At 41.8% G+C, this 22,975-nt stretch overlaps 1 protein-coding gene across 2 annotated transcripts in view; it reads left to right on the forward strand.

The window, feature by feature from the left end:
* The first annotated feature begins 6,658 nt into the window (after positions 1 to 6,658).
* The window catches only part of slc25a26 (solute carrier family 25 member 26), a 54,545-nt gene continuing 38,228 nt past the window's right edge, over positions 6,659 to 22,975 (forward strand). The window contains exons 1-5 of one of the 2 annotated variants that reach the window (XM_069147831.1): positions 6,659 to 6,791; positions 10,305 to 10,461; positions 11,927 to 12,045; positions 18,643 to 18,747; positions 19,552 to 19,599. In XM_069147831.1, coding sequence (XP_069003932.1) covers positions 6,759 to 6,791; positions 10,305 to 10,461; positions 11,927 to 12,045; positions 18,643 to 18,747; positions 19,552 to 19,599 — 462 coding nt within the window. In that variant the 5' untranslated portion in view covers positions 6,659 to 6,758. Of the gene's footprint in view, positions 6,792 to 10,304; positions 10,462 to 11,926; positions 12,046 to 18,642; positions 18,748 to 19,551; positions 19,600 to 22,975 lie in introns of those variants that run through there. The other variant, XM_069147915.1, reaches the window with a different exon arrangement.

Here is a 22,975-nt window from a genome sequence, read left to right on the forward strand (position 1 = left end):
ACAGAGTAATCAAATATTAAAACCAGTTTACAGTACTGTACATACATGGCACAATTTCAGTTCAGCATGTGACCACTGGGTGGCACTGTGATACCGCAGTAAAGGCAGCCCGAGCTGTCCAGATGTTATTTCAATTTAAAGGTTAGTTCTCCCTTAGTGTTCACTCTTTGCTATTTAAAGGTCATCATTTGCAAGCAGAGGACAATCTGATGTAACATTTATGTTGCTGAATCATAATCATCATCTCCAACAGGGTGAGGAGTTGATCACTATCACAGTTTGGATGACACTCTAATTTCCAGACTAAAGTTCTCCAATGTAACCCGTAGGTGAATGTGGTGGAAAGAGAGGGCCGTGTTTGTGTTAAAGTGGTCACGCTGACTCTCCTTTGTGAGTTTTAGCAGCGTGGAAACCTTTCTCACATTCATGGTAACAGTTAGTGGGAGTTCTTATGTGACTCAGTGTGCCAAATTGGAACCATTGTATGAGCTCATGAAGGGATGAATCAAATGTCAGTGTGAGAAGAGCTGGATGAGAACAGATCCATATTTCTATTAGGCTCCACAGACAGAACAGATAGGACTGGATTGACAAGCATGTTTGTGCATATTTTACTGTAATGCATCTCCTCTATCTTCAGTGACCTACAGAGGAGGTGATAGAGATGCCTCCATGGAGTATAGTGGGGCCTACACACACACACACACACACACACACACACACACACACACACACACACACACACACACATACACACACACACACACACACACACACACACACACACACACACACACACACACACACACACACACACTTTCCCCAGGCCTCCTGTCCTATTTGATGTGCGTGTCCTGAATCGATCCATACAAAGCGAATAGTTCTGTACACGCTTTTGCCACAACAGCCACTCTGAGACTTCTCATTCTAGCTGAGACGGGGGATCGGTGTTATTGATCCATCAGCAGCGACCTGAAGAGCATGACTGTCAGCGAAGATGAAATCCACTTGTGCACATCTGGTCCCTCTGATGCAGATAGCTGGAGAAAGATGTGGCCTAGAAGCAGGTCACACATCAAGTGGCTAAAGGGAAAATGACAGGAAGGTCAACAGGATTGTAGATCCTGATTTGAGGTTCATTAATTAAGAGTGAGAGAGTGGTTTGTAGGCGAGTGATTCTGATGCTCTTGTTGGAGAAAGTTAACATGGAGATGCCTTTGTGGAGATGTTAGGGACATTTAAGTTTAAAAAGTTGAAGGGTAGGGAGGCAGTTGTTTTCCATTTGCACTCTTTATAATCTGAAGTCCACGTCCTTAAAATAATTGCTAACCAGAGGAAACTCTTTTGACAGGCATCTGATTTTCCATTTCCATTTTATTTTTCTACAAGTAGCCTCATTTATTACACAGTAACAGAACGTGGTGAAAGACATGCACATTGCAGGAGGGCTACTGCAACTAAGTGCTCACCTCCCTGGTGTCCCAGGGCTCATCGCTGCTCATTGTCTACTAGATCTGAACATAATATGTGATACACAACAGCAGAAAAGTTAATGAAAATTGTGTGTTTTACTGATTTTAGATTATGTCGTACATCACCTACTGAATGTGTGTAATCCATACTGTAGGGTAGAACTGTGGGCTTGAATAGAAAAAGCAAAAGGAAGCATTTTGAATGATAAAGAAGTGAGACTCGGTGAAGTGATTTATCAGAGGGCACAGGATGTTACAAACAAAGCTCCTGTGATCCATTTTGCAGCTTTCTGTGAAGTATTGTAGTTTGGATGCTCTCACCTTCTCCTTCTCAGCACTTAGGCCATGACAAATGCAAGTGTCATCTGTGACTATAGAAGCCAAAGCAGCAAAAGGCCAGTGAGTTAATACCAGCAGTGGGAGACAGTCAGCCACACTAGTTGTGATGAATAGATACCATATCTCCTTTGAGATAATTTTGTGTAAGCTGCTTTCTGGGAGCAGACTGTCTGCACATTTTTCCTCTTTTTACACCAGTCAGCACATTTCTTCAGGGAAACTTCAACCTGCTAGTTTGTTTCTCTCTGACATCACACTTCCTCTCACTAACACTTTTTTTTATATATATAAATTATCAGCATTATAAGGCTAAATATTGATACAAAAATACACAGTGAAGAAATGAAAAACGTTTTAAGTTTTGTACTCTGAACCTTAAAAAGCTTATTTTTATGCCTTGGCGAAGGCAATAGCCATAGCTGGAAGCATTATGTTTTTGGTTTTTCTTTCCGTCTGTCCATCTTTCCTATTCTCTTCAATGTGATATCTCAGCAACGCCTTGAGGAAATTTCTTCAAATTTGACACATGGTATGGGGCGAGTCAGGCACAATAATTAAGCATTTTGTTTACCCAAATTTCAAAATACAGGTGAAAAAAACCCCACTTTAACTTCTTTATGAGGACTTTTAACATTTAAAAGGGCTTTTAACATCACAAGGCAACACATCTCTTTGAAGCCAAAGCCTAAGCTGTCTATGTTGCTAGAAGAATCCACACCAGAACAAGAACTGGGCAAGTATTAATGCAACTATGAAGAGCTAAATTATATACAGATAAAGATTGATGTCATCATGGCGTATGAAACAATGTGTCAGTGTTTAACATGCACATGACTGGGGATGTGCAATGAAATTGGCTTGGTGAATCACAGCTCTTAAAAATAAATAGCTTCATAAATATTATAATGCAACTAAAGAGTGAGGTCAAGCTCAGCATTTGACCTCTGACACATAGTATCTTCAGTGATTTTGCTCACTGAGTGTGAACGAGGTCCTGACAGGTGATGCCTCTATTGTGGCCAACACAGGGCATCTATAACACAAAGGTGATTCCACCCCTCCTGACCAATCGAAGGCCATCACAGCTCACTCTGTGTGACAGCCCTTCGCTCAGCTCACCTGCACTTACTGACAAAATGACAACAGCAGCACAGGATCTATGTGCATCGTGATGAAATTGATCCCAGCATTCAATAGCCTATCAACCAATGAAGCCATTGGCATTTGCTGCTGCAGCAGAAGAAAAGGTATCAAGAGTGCTTCGTCTTGTCTGTGATTTATCTATCTTTAGGCATGGGATCAATATGCTATACAGGCGGCTCATATTTCACTGGTGGCCCAGCAGGGACCAGGGAGTCAAGGGAGAGAAGTCGGAAAGGAAAGATGGGATGATGACATGGCTGTGAAAGGCTCTCAGGGGGTCAATCCAGAGAACAAATAGTGTGGAAAAGAAACAGGTGATATGGATGCAAGAAAAGGTGAGAAAAGGAGAGAGAAGTTTTGTATGTGATGTAGGAGTCAATAATGTAGCAGAGGCTTAGATGCAACATGGACAGCAGCACAGCCTGACAGCTTGTCGATTCAGTGAATTTATAATGAATGTTCTTTTATTCTCCACTTTCTCTATAACCTTTCTCTTCTCCTTTACTCCCTTTATTTCACCTCCCTCCTTCCACTCCCCGTGTCACCTCCCTACGCTCTTCGTTTGGAGCATCACCATCCCTCACCCACTTGCCCACCCCGGCCTGTCACAGACTCATGTAGCCTATCATCCCGAGAGTAAAAACAAAGAGTTATATGAAAGGTGCTTAGTCGCATTTCCTACTCCCCCTGCTGTTGTGGTGTCCTAATGATGCAAATGTTAGGCTGGCTAATGAGCAGGACTCTATGTTTCGGCTGAAGTTTACCGCACTGCTCGACCACCCTGTCTCATGAATAATAGCACTGTGTCAGAGTCAAGATGTGTGTTCCTCTCAGCTCACAAATAATCACCATTACAGATGGTGCTTTCTCAAATTAGAAAAAAAAAAGACAATTGTTGGTCCGTAACGGTGTCCAAAGCAGCAACTAGGCCTTTAAAATGAAAAGTAATTTAAACAAAATTACAGTGGAAGCTATCTGCCCTGTCTGAAAACACACATCGTAAGAAAAAGTGTTTAAAAACTTCAGATGGAGCTCTCACTTGTGCAAGTCACATAACCTTTTGACTCCCAAGTTCATTCTGGCTGTCACCTACACATGCCTCCAAGGGCTGGCGAGACCAATAGATGTTGGCTCTGTGTTATTACAATAAAAGTCGTGGCTGCTTGCATTGCTCTTCCCTTCCCCGCCTCGTGACTTAATCCTCCGTGCTTTTGCCCTTCAGTTTTTCAAAGACAGCCTGCAGGCTAGAATTGCCCTTTGCTGACTCGTGGCTGACAGTGAATAAGTTACCCCTTCTCGTCTCCTCCCTTTTATCTCTGAGATCATACTCTGAGTGGGTCAAGATCAATGGTGCTCCCTGCAAATCTACCCAGACTCTGGGTGCTTCTCATTGACCTTACACGGGGGTAACTGAGCACTACTCTCATCCAGCTGGTTTTGCGTTCACTTCTATAGATAAACTCACCTACTACTTGCAGGGCTTTAATCAAAGAGTCATGGACCACGCTGGTGCAGACCAGTTCCTGGTCTATTACGAAGTTCATCTTGGCCCCAAACTGTAAGTTCAGACATGTGAGTGGTTGAAGTCATCCAGGAACACATTGGGTGACGCTGGCCAGCAGCTTTCAAGTATTAAAAGACACCATTTTCTTCACCACATATAGAGATAAGTAACATTTTCAGAAGCCAGAGTCAGCCAACTGACTTTCTTAGAAACTCCACAATAATCTTTCAGATATAACACACCTCTTGAAAAAAATCTTACTGGGTGGTGTAGTCTTCTATCATCTGTACATTTTAATGCTACCTTAAAGTCTACTGAGACTTAAATGCATTCAGCATTTGGAGCACAATTGACAAAAATCCCAATAACCAAGGATGTGCTTTGACAGAGAGATAAATGGCTTTACATGATGGAAGAGACAGGACTCTGGACACTGCAAACTTCTCGACAACAATGCAAAGGAAAAAATAAATCAATTTGAGATATAGAATGGAATGAATGTGTTGTATTGACTGAGCTGGGGGACTCTTAAGTCTGCCTCAGGGTTGGGCTGTAATGTAAAATCACCAGCACAATAAATAACCAGTGCATATGAGTAAAACATGACTAAACAACATGAATAAAAGAAACCACAGCAACCACAACAAAAAATGATTGTGCATTCATCCTCTGAGCTCTGTCTTATATAGTGCTGCATCAAGACAATAAAAGCACGGGAAGCAGAGCATAAGTGATGCTATTGCCTTCCACCGGCCTGATACAGATGAAGACAGCGGAGACAGCAGCCCGGTCCAGATCCAGCTGGGGCTCACGTCCACCGGGATCCCTGTGAGACTCGCTTCAACAAGATGGATGACGGGCACTGAGCTTCAAACCGGGCGCACTCAGCCCAGACATCATTGGGTCCGGGCTGAATAAAGAGGTGGCGGCCCCTCGTCTGCTCTTCCCTAATAGGAGACGCTGCCTGGCTGACAGCAGACCATAAATAACCAAGTCGGCGCGTCACTGGAAAAGAACACACTCACCTGAGCACACTCACTCAAAGACATCACGAGGGAGAGGTGAGATGCAAGAGCATAAGGCCATACAGGTCTGGACTCTGAAGGAAAGTAGAAAACACATGTTCCTATTTATTCCTTCATACATTTTTGTGGTCTAATATAAAGATTCATTTGTGCTGCACTTTTACACTATAATTGGCCACATTTAATTAAACGTCCTTTCCTCCTCTGGTTTTGTCACTGCTGAGGCCCACAGTTCTATCCAAAACATTGAAAGGGGACTGACAGCCTGACAGACAACAGGGGTCAAATAAGAAGGCATGTCCAACTTATTAATTACTTCTATCTTTTAGAGCATCTCTCAGACTCTCATTTGCCAAATAAGGTGGACTTGCCACAACTCTTCAGATGAGACCAGTGAGTCCAGGTTAAAAGGCTGGTGTACTGTGGTGATGAATATGTCTCACAATCTATAGACTATCTGTGACCAGTATAAAATGTTATCAGGGAGTATGTGCATGTTCACTTTATGTTCTGCGTATTATTCTTTGATTTTTTTTTTTCTCTTGTGGTGGGATGTAACCTACAGTCTATCTAATGATGTACATTTACTCAAGTTATACTTCTACTACACTGAACCTACTACTGCTATCTTTCACACATTTGTCTGTTGGCTCTAACATCAGAAGATTTTCATACATATTCTGTACAATGACAACCATGTATCTCCAAATATGGTGATTTTGAATTCCTCTGATAAACTGAAGGATTAACTGTTCCTTTATAGGCTGAAAGCATCTCCTACTTTTTAAGATAAATAAACTATTTTAAAACAGCTGAATTCACCGGAAAATGCCATGCTTTTCTGAGCTTGTTGACTTTTTAGAGATACGTGGTAGACCAGAAATGCTCCGTATAGCATTAAAATGTGCATTTTATTCAACAGTATAATATCCAAAAACATCATACATAATAGTAAAGCACTGACAGGAACTATTTACTCCATACAGTGGACCTTTACCAAACGATAAAAACATTCTGCTGATAATACTTACACACTTTTACTGAAGTAATTCTTTTGAATGCAGGATTTCACCGCAATTAAATTTAAACTGGCAGACAAGCGCAGTCTTCTCAACGTCACGTGACTGCATGCGTCATGACGTCACGCGGAAGTAAATCTTTCAAGATGGCTGCGTCCTTGACAGGCATGTTTTGGTTTCTGTGAGGTGCCAGACATGCACAACAACAGTTACACGTTCACGGGCTTCACGACAGTCCAAGGAATTTTGAGAGAACATGGAGAGACGAGAGTTCGTCGCGTCGCTGGTGGTAAGAGGGGCATTTTCTTCAGAGAGTCGTGCTTCAGATAAAGACAACTTACCACCATGTATTGTCGCTCCATTAGTCCCCTTCGACGGTTCCTTATAGTTTGAACAAAGTTAAGTGCAAAAGATATTAGACGGGGCTAAAGTCTGGAATATAATGACCTGCAGGTTCGTAACGTTTTCAATTCTGACAACGAGGTCTTCTGAGCTCATCTCGTACAAAGCTGAACGACGACATGTCTTCTGCTTTTGCTGCATTTAAGAAAGACGTTTTCGTCTTTTACACTCAGTTTGTAAAGTGTAATGCGTTTTCTTTTCTTTTTTTAGATTCAGCAGCTACAAATAGCTTCATCTTGACAGCCTGCAACATTAACATGATACAAAAAAAAGCATCACTAGCAATAATTCTGTAATTCAATGCAAAGCAATGAAAGGTAATTTCCAAGCCTGTATGATGATATTGGTTAATGATAACACGTGTAGTACAGCAATACAAGGGGGTCTTCAGCTAATAAGGAGTCTGGTCGTTTGTTTCGGAGTTGGTGCAGACATAAACAGAGCTAAGAGAGTGAATTTCCAGTAGACAAAACTAAAGGTTGCTCCATTTCTGCTTGACTTACCATATTGAGGTTATAATATGTCAGTGTTGTGTTTCCTGCTTTTTGTGTTGACTCCAAGTTGTCAAAAAAAAATGAATCAGTCCGCTCGGGAGTTTTTTGTGATTTTTGAGATCAAAAATGCTTCATGTTGCAGCAACTGTTCCTAAAAGTTGCGATGGTATTTGAAGAGTTTTGAATTACTTTTTTGTTTAAATTGTGGTAATTGGTAAAAAGTCAAAGGGAAAAAAATAGCCCATGATTCAATGAAGAAAGAATCATTTATCATAACTTCCTATGATGTTAAACATATCGTAGCCTGCATCACAGAAATATCTGGACTATTTTGTCTCTCATCTTTTTTACTTTATAAACTCAAAGAAGAATGGGCTCAAGATTACCAAAGAATTCCTGAGTGATCAAAATGCCCCATCTTTACAGAACATGTATATAATGCATAGGTTACATCTTAGAAATATGTACTTTAGGTGCTTTTTAAACAACATTAATTCAACACATACTATGTCCAAAAACAAGTGCAATCTCATAAAACTTGAATGTAATTTAGAACATACTGTATGACTGGACTGATGTAGGGAGGTGCAACAACCTGCAGCCTGATTCTCATGATGAGACCACATCACATTTCCCATGAACCCTTTTCCCTCTGGTTGGGCCTTTTTTTTTTTTCCTGGTCAACCTTTATGTGCATTGTTTTGATGATGTGAGGAGAGTTGCTGACTGTAAATGAAGAAGCAAATTTAGTTTTTTGTATCTTCCACCGCTACTGTTATAGCAGGCATGTCCAAAGTCCGGCCCGCGGGCCAATCACGGCCCGCGGTCAGATTTCATACGGCCCGCAGCTTCGGTCTTATAATGTGTTAGTTATGGCTCGCTAGCTCTGTCAGAATAAATAAATCATACAAATGTAAATATGTAATTCCTCATTTCACCACACGGTGGCAGCGCCGTTCTAATGCTATCTGGCTCTGCATCTGTGCCGCCAACCCTTCTCAAATCATTTCTGCCATGGCGACCGCAAAAAAAAAAAAGAGAAAAGTTGACAGTGAGGGCCGCCGCTTTCAGGAGCGGTGGGAATTACAATACTTCTTCACTGAAAATCGAGGCAATTGTGTTTGTCTAATTTGTAAAGAGGCGGTTGCCTTGTTTAAGGATTTCGACGTAAAGAGACACTACGAGACTAAACATGCTACAAGGTACGACAAGCTAACAGGGAGTGGCCGCGCTGAAAAAGTGAAGCAACTCCAAGCTGCTCCAGCATCACAACAGAGATTCTTCAAAATTTTGCCAAACATCTCAAATTTGACGATGTTATGAAACCAGTGGCAAAGGCAATCAATTCTATTCGCTCTAAAGCTCTAACCCACCGACAGTTTCAGCAGTTCTTGCGTGACATCCAGGCTGAATACGGTGACGTAATATATCACAACGATGTGAGGTGGCTAAGTCGGGGGTCCGCACTGCAGCGATTTTTCTCTCTCAAAGAGGAAATTGGACATTTTTTGGGTGAGAAGGGACAACCAATGGAAGAACTGTCCGATCCTGTATGGCTGGCAAATCTGGCTTTTTTGGTTGACATAACAAAGTATCTGAATGCGCTGAATGTTAATCTTCAAGGAAAAGATGCAGTGGTGAGCCAGCTATACGCTCACATCAAGGCTTTTGGAACCAAACTGCAACTTTTCCAAAGACACTTGTCCCAAACCGAGCCCTGCACCGTGCACTTCCCAGCTTTGAAAGAGGTCATTGACAGTTTCCCACAGGACAACATCGGTGCGCAAATGAAGAGTTACGCAACAGCTATCGCATCTCTTTCTGTGGAATTTAACAAACGCTTTCGGGACTTTGCAGTTATTGAAAAGGACATGTTGCTGTTCTCTTCTCCCTTCTCCGTGGACCATAATAATGCTCCTCCACAGCTGCAGCTGGAGCTCATTGAGCTGCAGTGTGACGATGAGTGCCGTGGAAAACACCAGCAGTGTTCTCTTGTTGACTTTTACCGGCAGCTGGACAAAAGCAGGTTTCCAGAAATGCGGTCATTCGCTAAGAAAATGCTGAGCTTATTCGGCTCCACATATTTGTGTGAGCAAACATTCTCAGTCATGAACTTTAACAAGAACCGATTGAGGTCAAGGATGAGTGACTCCCACTTGCGTGGCATTTTACGCATCTCAACCACTGCTCTCAAGCCAGACCTGGCCTCTTTACTTAAATCTAGATCTCAGTATCACCCTTCCCATTAGTGTCAGCAAGTTATCTGTTCCTTGATCAATCTGAAATTGAGTGTTTTGAACGGTAACATCTGTCACTATTAACAGTGAAAAGCCTAAAGCACACTAACGCACTTGGACTTATGGCACTTGTGTCATTAAACTCTTGAATAAGATGTGTGTTATAACTGTTGATGTTATGTACCTGTAGTTGTGACACAAACTATTGCTTTCTGAAAGATCTTGTAAAAGACAGAGGCAAAATTCACTTGTTTTAAAGTTTAATGGTAACAGACCACTTCACATTACTTATAACTCCTGTTTAAAATGTTCATGAGGCAAAGATATTTAACTCATGGAAATTGAAGGTATTCTATACAATTTGTTCAATGTTATCTGACTGAATGAAAGGCAGAATTGTGTTTTTAGAGTTGTTCACGTCTGCCTGAGTGGCTTATATTTGGTTACATTGTCATTTGAAAAATAAAGGTAATTGTGACAATGAAAATTGTTTTATAACAGTGTGTATTTTCATGTAACTTTTGTGGTTAAAAAAAATGTCAGAAGGAACTATTGGCCCCCGGGCATCTTCACTTTATCAAATTTGGCCCTCTTTGCAAAAAGTTTGAACACCCCTGTGTTATAGGGTGCATATTGCAACATTGTCTCATAAAGTCTCTGTCTCTACAGGCAGGAGGATGTTCGGGGATGTGTGTGGATTTGACCCTGTACCCTCTGGACACCATTAAGACCCGACTGCAGAGTCAGCAGGGCTTCTACAAGGCTGGGGGCTTTAGGGGCATCTATGCTGGGGTCCCATCTGCTGCGGTCGGCTCCTTCCCCAATGGTAAGACACCCATTGGGATTGCTGGATGAAAGGTTCACTGTTAACTATTGTTTGTAATGGTTTCTCCCAGAGGTACAGACAACCATGTATCTTCTTTGTGTGGAGTCATACCTAACATGTAAAAAAACTGAGTTGAGTGTTTGGTGCCTCTTTTAGCTTATACATAGGACATTTAGTTTAGTTTGATGTCACAGCACAGTGATGATCCATTAAGTCACAACTTTGTGGACATTTGTTGGTTTGTGGGTTGTGCAGATCAGTTTAATTGTGGATTTTCAGTTTAGTTTTATTCCTTTGTTTTTTTTTTCACCTTGTATCCTCATAAAGTCATATGAAAAATAAGTACATCCCCCTCCTCTTTGAAACGGTGCCTTCAGCAAACAGTGATACACTCAAACAAATTACACATAAAATAAAACATTTCTAGGAATTTTCAGAATTAAATCAAAACGGATGAGGCACATTGAAAAAGCAAATAGACCCCTCCATTTTTCACACTTTTAGGGGCTTTATATAATGCTATATAATCTTAGAGAGTGACAGGTAAAACCTGTCTTATTGAAACCTCTGACACTGAGGGTATGCCATTCTCTTTGCTATTGCAGTGTGTGGTGTCATCATACTAAGAGCTCTCTAAGGCCTTCAGAAAAAAGTTTGTGGTTACCCAAGAGTCTGGCAAGGAATTTAAAAAGATCTCCAAATTATTTGAAATAAATCATTCCTACAGGCTGCATTGATTTCAATTGACTGCCAATTTGTGTAGACTGGCTGCTTCAGCAACATGTGCAGGTTATATATATTACACAGTTTCAGCACTGCATATCTAACATTTACATTTTCAAAACCTTCTGTCTGCAAATACACCACTCATACAAACTTTTCAAAGTCAGTCTGCCATTTTAACTGCATTTCCAAGCAGACCTTTGAGTGGAAGAAGGTATAGATACTATAAATATTCAAAGAAATGACTTTGCATTGAGTCTAATTTATTTGGGTTCTGGAGAGTGCAAACAAAAACACTGTTTTTTGATGATCAATTCAGCTATCAGTCAACAGCTGCATAAATCTATTGACTAATGTGTCAGTATGACTAAGCCCAACCCCTTTCCATGAGCTGATCAGTCATATTTTGTTGGTTTGAGTATTATCCCATCTGGGTTTTTTTGTTGACACTTTTATAGAATGAAATGATTTGACTCGTAGAAGTAAGAAAGAACTGAACTTTTTCCACGTGAGACATACTTAACTTTCTTTGAAATCTATTGTAAATGCAGACACACACACACACACACACACACACACACACACACACACACACACACACACACACACACACACACACACACACACACACACACACACACTCACCTCAGTTTCTCCCCTGTCAGTGGTAGTGAGGGATATTAATTGCTCTATGCTGGTTGACTAATGAGCCTTAAATGGCTGTGGTTCTGCTTGGTTTCAGCTGCTGCTTTCTTTGTCACCTATGAATGCACAAAGTCCCTCCTCGGTGCTGGCGGAGTGCTCCGAGCTCCGCACGTGGCACCTGTCACTCACATGCTGGCTGCCTCCCTGGGAGAAGTAGTAAGTCTTCCTGTCCCTCACTCTTCCATCTTTTGTCTCCCCTCATGTGGATTTGTAGCCCCTTTTTTTTTTACTTTGTAAGTACACGTTCAAATCATTTTTATTTGTGTATTCCTAAATTATTCCCAGTCGTTCTATCTTTAGAAGCACAGCTGTCTTATACACTTGTTATTGCTCTCCTATGTTCCTGCCCTTGTTCTTTCTTTCCCACCACTGTATGTCCCAAATGAACACCGCCGGGTTGCCTGGTAATGTTCCTTCCTTTTAAATTTCACAGAGAACTATTTTAAGGGGCAGCGGGGGAGGCGGAGGTGGAGGAAAGTGGGGGTGGAGGGTTGAGTATTTGGCTGTAGGCCTCGGAGTCCAGCTGGGTGAGTTAAGGGGGCTTGCTCAGGACTGTCCCAGCGTTTCCACCCCACCACCAGCTGGGTAAATAAGATCTCATCACTGCCTATTGACTCTTCTCCTTTCCCAGCTCAGACTCCCAGACTCTACCAATTTAGTCTGGGGAATTCAGGCTCGAACCAATGAGGAGCGATGCAATTTCCTCAGCCCATCCTCTCCCAGTCACTCATAGGAAAGCACAGCACTCAAGCCATATGGGGGCCACGGGTGTTCATATTGGCATGAAAGGGGGTACGGAGACGGGGGGATATAGAAAGAGAGATGCCCTCCTGCTATACCCCAGGCTGTCTGCAAAATGGTCTTCAGTATTCATAGACTTCGGGTGGATGTAATTTAGCCAAGTTTTGCATGTTTATGGCATGGGATTATTCCACATGGGAAGGTTATCACTGATTTTGAGTTTATCTAAGTCTTTGACCCTCACAGTGTTCATAAAAGGACACAATGTTACCGTTATTGCAGATACTGTAAAACTAAACAACCAGTTGATTTTTTCATCTTTTTGTCCAGATGAATGTGAAAGGTGAGGCAGAGGTCACGAGTACCTTTAACCCCACTCTGGATTTGAGCATATCAAAGGCAGAAATCCACAGAGTGGAGATGAGCAGAGCAGGGGCAGTAACCCACTGCATCCTGCCAACTGAATTCGTCTTGTTCAAAGACAGTAATCTTCCGGCTTAGCCATGAAAGGCCTTACCCTCGTGTTGCCCCAATTTGCTAGCATGGCCTAAACGCCTGCACTAGTATGCAATACCGGCCACATATGATTCGGTGTTTCTCTAGTCATTGCTTTTAATTTAAAGTTACTGCATTGAGGGTGAAACAAAAGTGATGGCAGTGAAACCTGCAATATATTTGTTATGTCTAATGTTTTAACAATTAGTTGATTCAGCAATTAAACAATTCACAGAAAGTTAATCAAATTCATTTCAATTGGTTCTTTAAGTTGTTGGCAAGCATACCAAATGTTGACTGGTTTCAGTTCCTGAAATGCAAAGTTTTGCTGTTTGTCTCTGTTATATATCATGTCTTTTTTTCTGCATATTTTGTGGGGGACATTCATTGACATATTTTAGCACCTCCAGTAACACCTCAGGGACCCCCTTGCAACGCCCAAGTTAAAGGTCCTATATTTTATATTTTTATTGGCAGTCTTGATTACAATGATAAGTTATTTGTGTAATTTTAAGTATTTTAAATAATTTTAATATAGTTTTACAAGCTTTTTTTCTGGAGTTTTTCCAAGAATAGGCTTTTTTTGTCTGTGTTCTTAAGGTGCATTGCTATCAATGGCCTTCCCTTCTGATTGGCTGTCCCTTATCTGAGCTACACATGCCCCGGTCAATCACAGGTTTTCCTTATTTTTGTAGCTGGCTAGAGCTGCGATGAAATCATAATTATTTTAGGCTCTCTCAGGGCCATTCTGAGATTTTGATTCTCTCTTAAGCAACATATTCTTATACCAGATGGCTGGTATGCTTTGACTTCAGAGTTCTTGATTCCATCAAATAGCCCCAGACTTTGACATCCCTGCCTCCATGCCTTCCTACAGTTTATTGCAATCTGAAAACAACACCAACCCAAAAGCTGCTGTCTTGTTCTTTGAGCTCATGAATGGTTTCTAACATATCACTTTAATTCTGTACTCATACTCTATTTTGGAAGGTCTGTGATCTAAGTTTTAAAGGTGATTCTTCTTCTCTGAAGGGATCCTTGTTGCTTTGTTTTGACTGTTTTATTCATGAGGTTGTGGTACAGTCTGCTGCTGGTCTTCTTCGGTCTGCCACTGTGCTCTCTGCTCTCACTCACAAGTCCTCCATCGCTTTGGATTTGAGACGAAATATACAACCGAGGAGGTTGGAAGATTGTTGGTAATGCTCTCAAAAGTAACTACCTGATTAAATACCAGTTCCTCTAACATCTTATTAAAATAACCTCATGATCTTAATGGAAGTGTTCTGCCAATTTAGTTATCTAAATATTTACCACCATATTTTATTTGTGTCCTGTTGGCAGTGTAACGTTTCTTATTTGGCTATATGCAAACCACACAAACACAGTTCTTCTGCCCATCTCTCACCTCTGTCCAAATCTAATTGTCTAAAAAGAAGTCATATAGTCAACATGAATGCAAACTGAAACAGATTTTCATCATGCTTTATACCTGTCTGCTGTTGTTCTGTTTACCACTATAGGATTTGTTTTCAGTGTGTTGCCCTGTGGCTCTTCCTCCTGCTTGTCTCTCTCTTGTTTAGAGCAGCTGGGGACAGTCAGGCTTTGACACTCATGAACTTAAAGAAGAAGCTCCTTTTTATTTGGTCCCTTACTGACTTCCTTCATCGACCCATGATCCTCTCCCTAGGGCAGGAGTCCATTTAGTTGTGTTTTATCTACAGTTTCCACTTCACAACATGTACAACAGACGCTCTATGGGATGTTTTGCTTTGTTCATTTCATCCCCAAATCTCCCTCTGTGGATGATTCGCTTCACTTGTCACTAATTTACTCGATGTGGATTTGAGTGAAACTCTATTATGGTCATACCAGAGGGATTTTATTCTGCATAGAGTATGAGATGGGATTTAACAGACAGAGAAGAGAACACTTAAATCTTTATAGCCTTTGGTGTAACACACACTCTTTGAGGGGAAGGAGGGATGGTGATCCAGCAGCAACAAGCCTCAGAGAATTATGATGTACAGGAATTATTCATTTCTTTTACAATAACTTTAACGTCCCTTTGTTAGATCTCTGGCTCATAAGAGGTAGAAATATATAGCTTAGATACATGACAGACATTTAGTAGAGCTATTGGATCTTGGTCTTCAAATGTCATAACTATTTCCATTTATGTGTTAACCCACTTAACACCTGCTTTCACTTGTAAACACAAGCAGAACAGACAAAGACAGACAGAGAAAGGAATGGTTGGAACTTATTGAGAGAAAGAACCAGCGAGGGTCAAGACAATGAGAGAAATCCCGCCCCCCTCCCTTCCCTGCCAGAAGTGTCCAGGTGTTTGTGCGACTGCAGTGGTGGGACGCTCCCATAAAGAATGTGTAAGCTGATGGCGTCTGTCAGGCTCTAGCAGGCTGTTATCCAGCCATTAGATCAGATTTATCTTCATTCCCATTCGCTCGACGTCTGCCCTGAAAGCTCATTTGTCAAGGCCAGGCGGCGGGGATTCTCTCGCATCTATAGCCCCCCCCCTCTCCTCGCCACCACACATCTGTGGGAGGATGTACTGGAAAATACAGTGTGACATGACAAGATAGGGGGACAGTGAGAAGGAGGGAGCACAAGGGAGGAGTTTTTCGGAGGGGGGGGGACTGGCAGCCACTTAACTTGGCACTGAGAAATAATCCATGCATCGCCTGCGAGCAGCGCCACGCTCTGTGATTTATTGGCTGTTGTTTCAGAGTTGGAGACATGCAGTGTCCTCATCTCTTCCCTTTTGCTTCATGACCTTTTTTTTCCCCTTTCCTCCTTCCTTCTTCCTTTGTCCTCCCAGTCTTCTTGGTGCGGTGATGCATTTCAAGTATTGCAAGTATAACCAAACAATACTGTCGCACACACAGTGCTCTCCATCAGAAGGACAGAGTTTTTCAGCCGATTTCTTTATCGTTTTTTTTTAATTGTAGTAGCTCGACAAAAGTTTTAGCCGATTGACAGTAAAGAATAAAGTTACATTCCCTCAAGAAAACTGGACTGTTGTTTGTTCTTCAGTTTCTCCATGTTTTGACTGTAAGTGGCTTCTCGTGTCTTGGTGGTGATTGGAGCATATTTTAATGACAAATAAATCCAAATAAGTGAAGCCCACAACAGTCATTGCAGCCTGTCTGTTTTCTTAAAACTTGTTGTTGTCATGGTGTCAAATGGTAATCTTGTTCCTGACTGACCACTAATGGTCGTGAGCAGTAAAAGAGGGATGGAGCGAAAGGATGAGAGGATGGAGGGATTTAATGACTCCGTCTGTGGATTGATTTGCTGGCTACGCCGATAATGTGCTGTGAGTCTCTGCTAATTTCCCATTCCTTACTGTGGTCAGCCCATGATTGAGCGCTGGCTTCTTACCTTGGTGTTGAGCTTCCCAGGGCTAGAAATTGAAAACACGGTCCGTCATTTGGATTAACGACAAACTGGTCAAGGGAAACTGAAGGGCTTCAATCACACGCAGGCAGCTTCGTAATGAAGGCTGCTTGACGAATCCAACAGCTTCTAAATAATGATAAATGCTAGCAGGAATTTAAAAGAGTGCCAATACATTCATCATAACTTTACAAGCCAGAGGAAAGCATTGAGAATGAAGGGCAAGCAAAGCATTCCCATACAATATAAGACTCTTTTCAAGTTTTCATGATCTCCAGCCATATCTTTTTGTTCTTTGTTTCGGGATCACTGCTCCCCCCCCCACCCCCCTCCCATTGCTGCTGTTTCCAGACACCTGAGGATGCACACTCCATCTTTTATCCCTTCAACATTATTCTCCCCACTGCTAGTTGGTGCGCAAATTACCCACAAATAAACAATGTCTTTATTTTATTTGGTAGAATCTCTGCCTCATTCTGGCTCTCCCACTGCAGTGACAGGGAGAGGAAAGGCCATCTTAACTCCACGCTTCCCAGCCAATTACATCAGTAATTACTTGTCATGGCCACTTTCTTTCCATTTAGCTTCCTTATTCTGCTCCTTTGGAGAATTGGTTTGGAGTAAACATGATGTACAATGTATTATAAATGGTAACTTGACCAAAGGGGAGGGCAAATGAGATCTCGGAGATGGAGTGCACCCAGTTTAGTTATGATGAGCAGGTCATGCAGGTGCAAGTCTGGCCACTTGGTGGGAGTGTTGCACCATGGTTAGGTTGCAGCTCAAAGATTGACACACTCATCTGAAATACTAATAAGAATTGCACAAAATTCTTCATAGAACCTCATTCAAGTCATTTGCTTTTGCTCTTATGTACTGAGATTAAGGTTAATCTGCTAACTTTTTATTGAAAAGGGGAAGAAGTTGCATTGCTCTGCAGTAAAAGTGACCCAGTGAAGGTCAAAACAAAGTTGAGAGATGGACCAAATATTAGAAGGTACTTAAGAGGATTTTTTGAGACACCGAGCAAAAACTTTGCTTGTTGAGGTTCACATATTCTTCAGCTTGGTTTGTGATTTCACTCCCAGTATTGCTGACTTGTACGCTCACCTTTTCTGGTCCACATATATACATGTTCTCGCTCATAAGGTGTCCTCGGTGACAGGCTGAGGAAACAACAGAGAGGATGAGTGCCCGTCAGAACAACTGTCACAGTAGCTTTCTCCTTCTCACTAAGTACGATAAGAGACCCTTATGTTGGCGGCCAAATGCTAAATCAGTATGGATGGCTGAGTGGCAAAACAAGAAAAGGATGCATTTTATCTTTATTGCAGTGCCTCCATCACTCTTTCTCTTTTTGCTTCCCTCCCTGCGTGACGTTTCCGTGGCGAAGGTGGCACCGGCACACTGGCATCTGTGTGACTGAGGGGAGTCACAGCAGGAGGGAGGCTCACCAATTGGTCTGTGAGATTGCCTGCCGTTCGCCGGTATTTCCACTCCGATGCGGGATAAATGGGAAATCAAGTCGCCAGGTGGGCAGCTGGGCCTACCTGCTAGTCTGCCGTGAGGGCGATGAGAGTGATGAAGCATAAATATTCATGTCTCTCTACACTAGCTGTAGGCAGTCCATATTTTTGTTGACATATGGTGGATGGATTGGAACTTGAGCAGGGAGTGTGGTTACTGAGGTGTGCATGCGTGTCTGCATCTATCAGTGCGCTTGACGGAGGCATGTTCTTTGGACACAGATACACAGTCAACCTGGTGACCTTTTGCAGACATGGCAACTGTTGCTCTGGTGTCATGGCCGCTCTGTGTACCGGTTGGTTAATTGGCTCAATTGCACACAAACCAAAGCAGTTGTTAGCCTGCGAGTGAATGAGTGAGTGAGTGAGTGAGTGAGAGAGAGAGAGAGAGAGAGAGAGAGAGAGAGAGAGAGAGAGAGAGAGAGAGAGTGAGTGAGTTAAGCACAACATGGATGTTAGAAGCCCTTTAGAAGCAAATACAGTAAAATATAATGAGTATGATTGGAGTGAACACCTGGAGACAATTCATCATGTCACCTGTTTTTTTTTTTTAACTTGCACTCTTTTCACCCTATAGGTGGCGTGTCTGATCAGGGTGCCCACAGAGGTGGTCAAACAGAGGACCCAAGCTTCTCCCTCATCCACCACATACAACATGCTGCTGGCCACACTCAGAGAAGAGGTATGTAGCAATCAAAGTCTTTTTCAAAGGATGATGATATCAGTTCATTAACTTTAATGGGTTTTTTTTGGTCGTTTTGGTCATCATTCATATCAGTAACAATAAAGCTGTGCTCATCAAGTTAATTGCTGAGATTTGGGAGTTTGGGGATGTTGCTGAAAAGAAGTCAGTTGAGGCAAAAATGCAAGACGTCCAACAATCAAACGGGTTTTGAATAAACTTATTCCAAAATTTGCCCCAAAGTATTAAAATCTGCAGTATGCTTGAAAAGATGACGTCTATAAACGCTGTGTGGCCACATCTGAAGGCAAAAGTGTTCCAAAAGGCTGCACAGGTAGAATTTGTCAGAAGTAGTTGTATAAAGAATGAAGAAAAGCGTTTGAGAGAATCCCGCTTACTTTCTCAGCTCCATCCATCTGGCCAGTCTCTGAGTTAAATTAAGCTTCAGAAAGTAAAACAAATTGTCAGACTCTCCAGATGAGTGCTGACAAGATACCATCACCTGAACCCTAACTAAGCTTTCAGGAGTTATTTGTTGAGCAAAGTGTCATTGTAAGCAATGAAGACCAAAACTTTGAACCTTAGAAGCTTTGATAAACTTTCATTTCACAGATGAACTATATAAATGTTTTATTTAGTCATTGGTGTAAAAAAAAAACCAAAAAACAGAACTTTGCAACTTATGAAATACTTTGTACCATTCAGGAATTTGATATTATTTCTCAAATTTAAATATTTATCCATTTATCAACTTAATTCCAGTCAGTGTGTGTTAGTGATAGGTGTGTTTGTTTCTCTGAGCAGGGTGTTCGAGGCCTGTACAGAGGATATGGCAGCACAGTTCTCAGAGAGGTAGGATTTCTTCACGTTTTCTTCTCAATCACTCACTGGTAATAGTGATGGCAACTAACAATTCCTCTTCTAAAGCAGATTATACATGTCATGTCTGCCTTTGGTAAAGTTTAGTTTCAGGAAATTGCAAAAGACATCATACAGATCCTACCCAAATCAATTTGAATACTTTATTTTGAAAACAGTTGTCCAGCTCCTTGAAAGCCGTGTACTTTTTGTTGAGTGGTTGAAAATGGATATTGAGGCTTTCCACTCTTCTGACTGAAGACATTTTAATTTCTCTTGGGCCTTACTGAAGTTGGAAATATTGATTTACAGTTTTTTTTTCACTCACTTTCATCTCAGTCAATTACTTGTTCAAGATGCGCTCGCTCCTTTTAGAAGTACATCTGATTAATTAATGCAATTAGTTGCGTTATAAATGCAAAACAAAACAAGGATAAATGAGCGCCGGGCTGCTGTCCCCTGATGGCCGCTCACCTTTTTGTAATGAAAATGCCGCTCTAGTTCTTTGATTCATGATCCTCTCTTTAATTGCACCTGCAGTGCATGATAACACAAAATAATTGTAGTGAACGCTGTATGGATCGCTCAGTCGTAACCCCCTTTCCCCCTCTTCGCCTGCGAAGTTTCAATACAACTGGAAAAGAAAATGAGAAAGGGAGACGAAGAGGGAGAAAGAAGTATATGAAGGTGACACTTGTCTTTTTTTGGGGAGGTGGGTGAGGGCGTAATCTAGTCTTCTCTGCTGTGCTAGCCTGTACTTATTTTCTGCCTCACTAAACTGATGTTATTCACGCAAATTCCATCTGGACAGCCAGGGAAAAAAAAAAGGACAACAAGACACTGTGATTTCTCCGAGGGGCTCTGAATAAATGAATACATTTGGAGGCTGGCGCACGGCCTGTGTGCATACTAACACCGGCAGATGAAACACAACGGTGGCGGCAGGGATTTGGGGGCGCGGGAACGGCAAAGGATGCTTCGTGGTGATTGGCTTTGACGTGTGTCAGCAAGGTAATTCATTTTCTCTCGGCTGCCTTCGCTATCCGCCTATCTGCCGCCTTTGGCCAAGAGACCCTGTCAAGATAAGTTTGTTTATGTGGTATGGCATTGCACCTCCCCCCTTTGCTCGCCCACTAATTGGGGTCCTTTCGGTGCTATACATTCATTAGGCAGCCTTCAGAAGGTATTTCTGATGGGCGTGATGTCACATTAGCGCAGGATGTGTAGGGATCCACTCGGATCGGCCAAAGTGGAGGAAAGGAGTAGAGGCGTCGGATTTTGTGATCTGATTGTTGCAGCAGTCTACATGCAGATCATTGCACCTTCTGTGCTGTGCCTGCATTGGTTTTAAATGGGTATGAACAGTTTTACACAGCACAACAAGGCCCTAGGTTTTACTTAACACTATCGACTCACAGGTATTCAATTCTCTTTAGTTTTGCACCACATAATAATAATCCATAATCTTTATTGTGTTGGACCTTTTCCCTTAAATAAACTCAACTTATCTGCTGAGTTGGCATCTTTTGGGTTCCAGCTGACTAGAGCATGAAATCAGTGAGATTCCAACTGGGGTGAATAGAAATGTGCCATGAAAAATTACATTATTCAGCTCTGAAAAAAACACGGCCCTGTTAATTAACATCAGTGAGACTGTTCAGGACTCTGAGAGAATACACTTGTCCCACAAGCTGTTGATGTTGTCTGGGTGTTAATTTGTATTCATTATATGACAACACACAGGGTAATCTTCCAAGTCTAATCAAGAGTCTAATTATCCAGCATCAAGTGATGGTCTTCTTTTTGTCAGGAGTCCCCACTCTCCCTCATTTGGATCGTAACACATTTCACCACTAGATGGCGAGATAAGATTAGTGCTGCCTTAAAAGGCTGTGCACTCTTTCATTTCATTCTCACACTGTTCTTTCCCCCTTCTCCTTTCCTCTCTCTGCTCCCCCGTCATTACCAGTCCAGCGTCATGACATTTATGCACACCTCTGACTGAGTTTATAATGGCGAGCCCTTTATTTTACCCGATCTAAAGTGCTGTGTGGTTTTGATCTTGGATTTGATCTAAACTGCTACATTTGGAGCTTGACCCAAGATGGACTCATTGGTGTGTGTGTGTGTGTGTGTGTGTGTGTGTGTGTGTGTGTGTGTGTGTGTGTGTGTGTCTAGATATATATATATATATATATATATATATATATAGTATAAATATACAGTATAAAACTACTTGAAATGAATCCTTTCTTCAAACATTTAAGTTGGGAAGCACACAGTCGAGCCAGCTGTGTGAGAGTAATGCTCCGATGCCTTCCAGTTCACTAGTGTCACGTAGAGTTTCTTAATCAGCCTCAAAGTTTCTGTACCCGAACAGCTGGGACCTGGCAACCTGAGGTACAGGATCTGGCAGCAGGGCTTATGAAACACCTCTCCATCCAGACTCCTCCCCCACCACACCTCTGGTTCCTCTTTATCCATCTCCTCTTCAATCCCTGGTTGATCCCCTCCCTGCTTCCTCCATTACAGTGTTTGGCTGTAAAGGAAAGTCTTGCTAACTGGGGTTTTTACCAGTACCAGCAAACCAAACAACAACGCTCCAACTCTGAGATTTCTTCAGCTGCGACTTGTTTCAGAACTGATGTTTAGGGTTCTTTGGTTATCAGTTTTGAAGCATGCCATGATTGGACTTTTGAGCCAGGTGACAAATGAAAGGAAAAAAAACAACTGATTGTTTTCAGGCTATTTCACATCTAATACTCCGGATCAGGGTCTGAACCAAGATTAATGTTTTTGTTACGTTGGATGGATTTGATCCAACTAGTTTTGGCTTCACGCTGCAATTTTGTGAGTGCACTAAAGAACATTACATGACATGCCAAGTCGTCATCTTCATGAGAGGGGGTTTCTTTATGCTGGATATTGATTGGTTTATAGACTTTTTTTGGAGAAAAATTTATGAACAGAAATATTTATTTTACAATATACTATTATTATTTTGGCTTTATTACCAATACTTATTTTCCTCTGTGAAAATAAGGTGCAAGTTTGGATATTTTTTCAATTTGACTTGATTTTTTGTTCAACCAAATTACATTTCAGTACTTTGTCTGCTCCTCTCCCCATGTGCTACCACTGTTCATTTTTACTTTTTCTTCAGTTATTTTTCTTCTTATATTGTTTAATCATTGACAATAACCGACCTTAACTTCCTGTAAACGTCTGAACCATCCAAAACAAGTTTTCACTTTACAAACCATGGTTCACTTTGATCTAGACAGAAACCACCTCTTTTGGTCGGACCAAATTTTTGTCCTTCGGTCGGGCCGTGGTCCGAGACACCTTTCACCACTGCTTTTTTGGGTCG

The sequence above is a fragment of the Embiotoca jacksoni genome, unplaced genomic scaffold (assembly GCF_022577435.1).
Source record: "Embiotoca jacksoni isolate LCO1_2020_lvr unplaced genomic scaffold, fEmbJac1.0.p SCAF_1, whole genome shotgun sequence".
Classification (NCBI taxonomy): Eukaryota; Metazoa; Chordata; class Actinopteri; family Embiotocidae; genus Embiotoca; species Embiotoca jacksoni.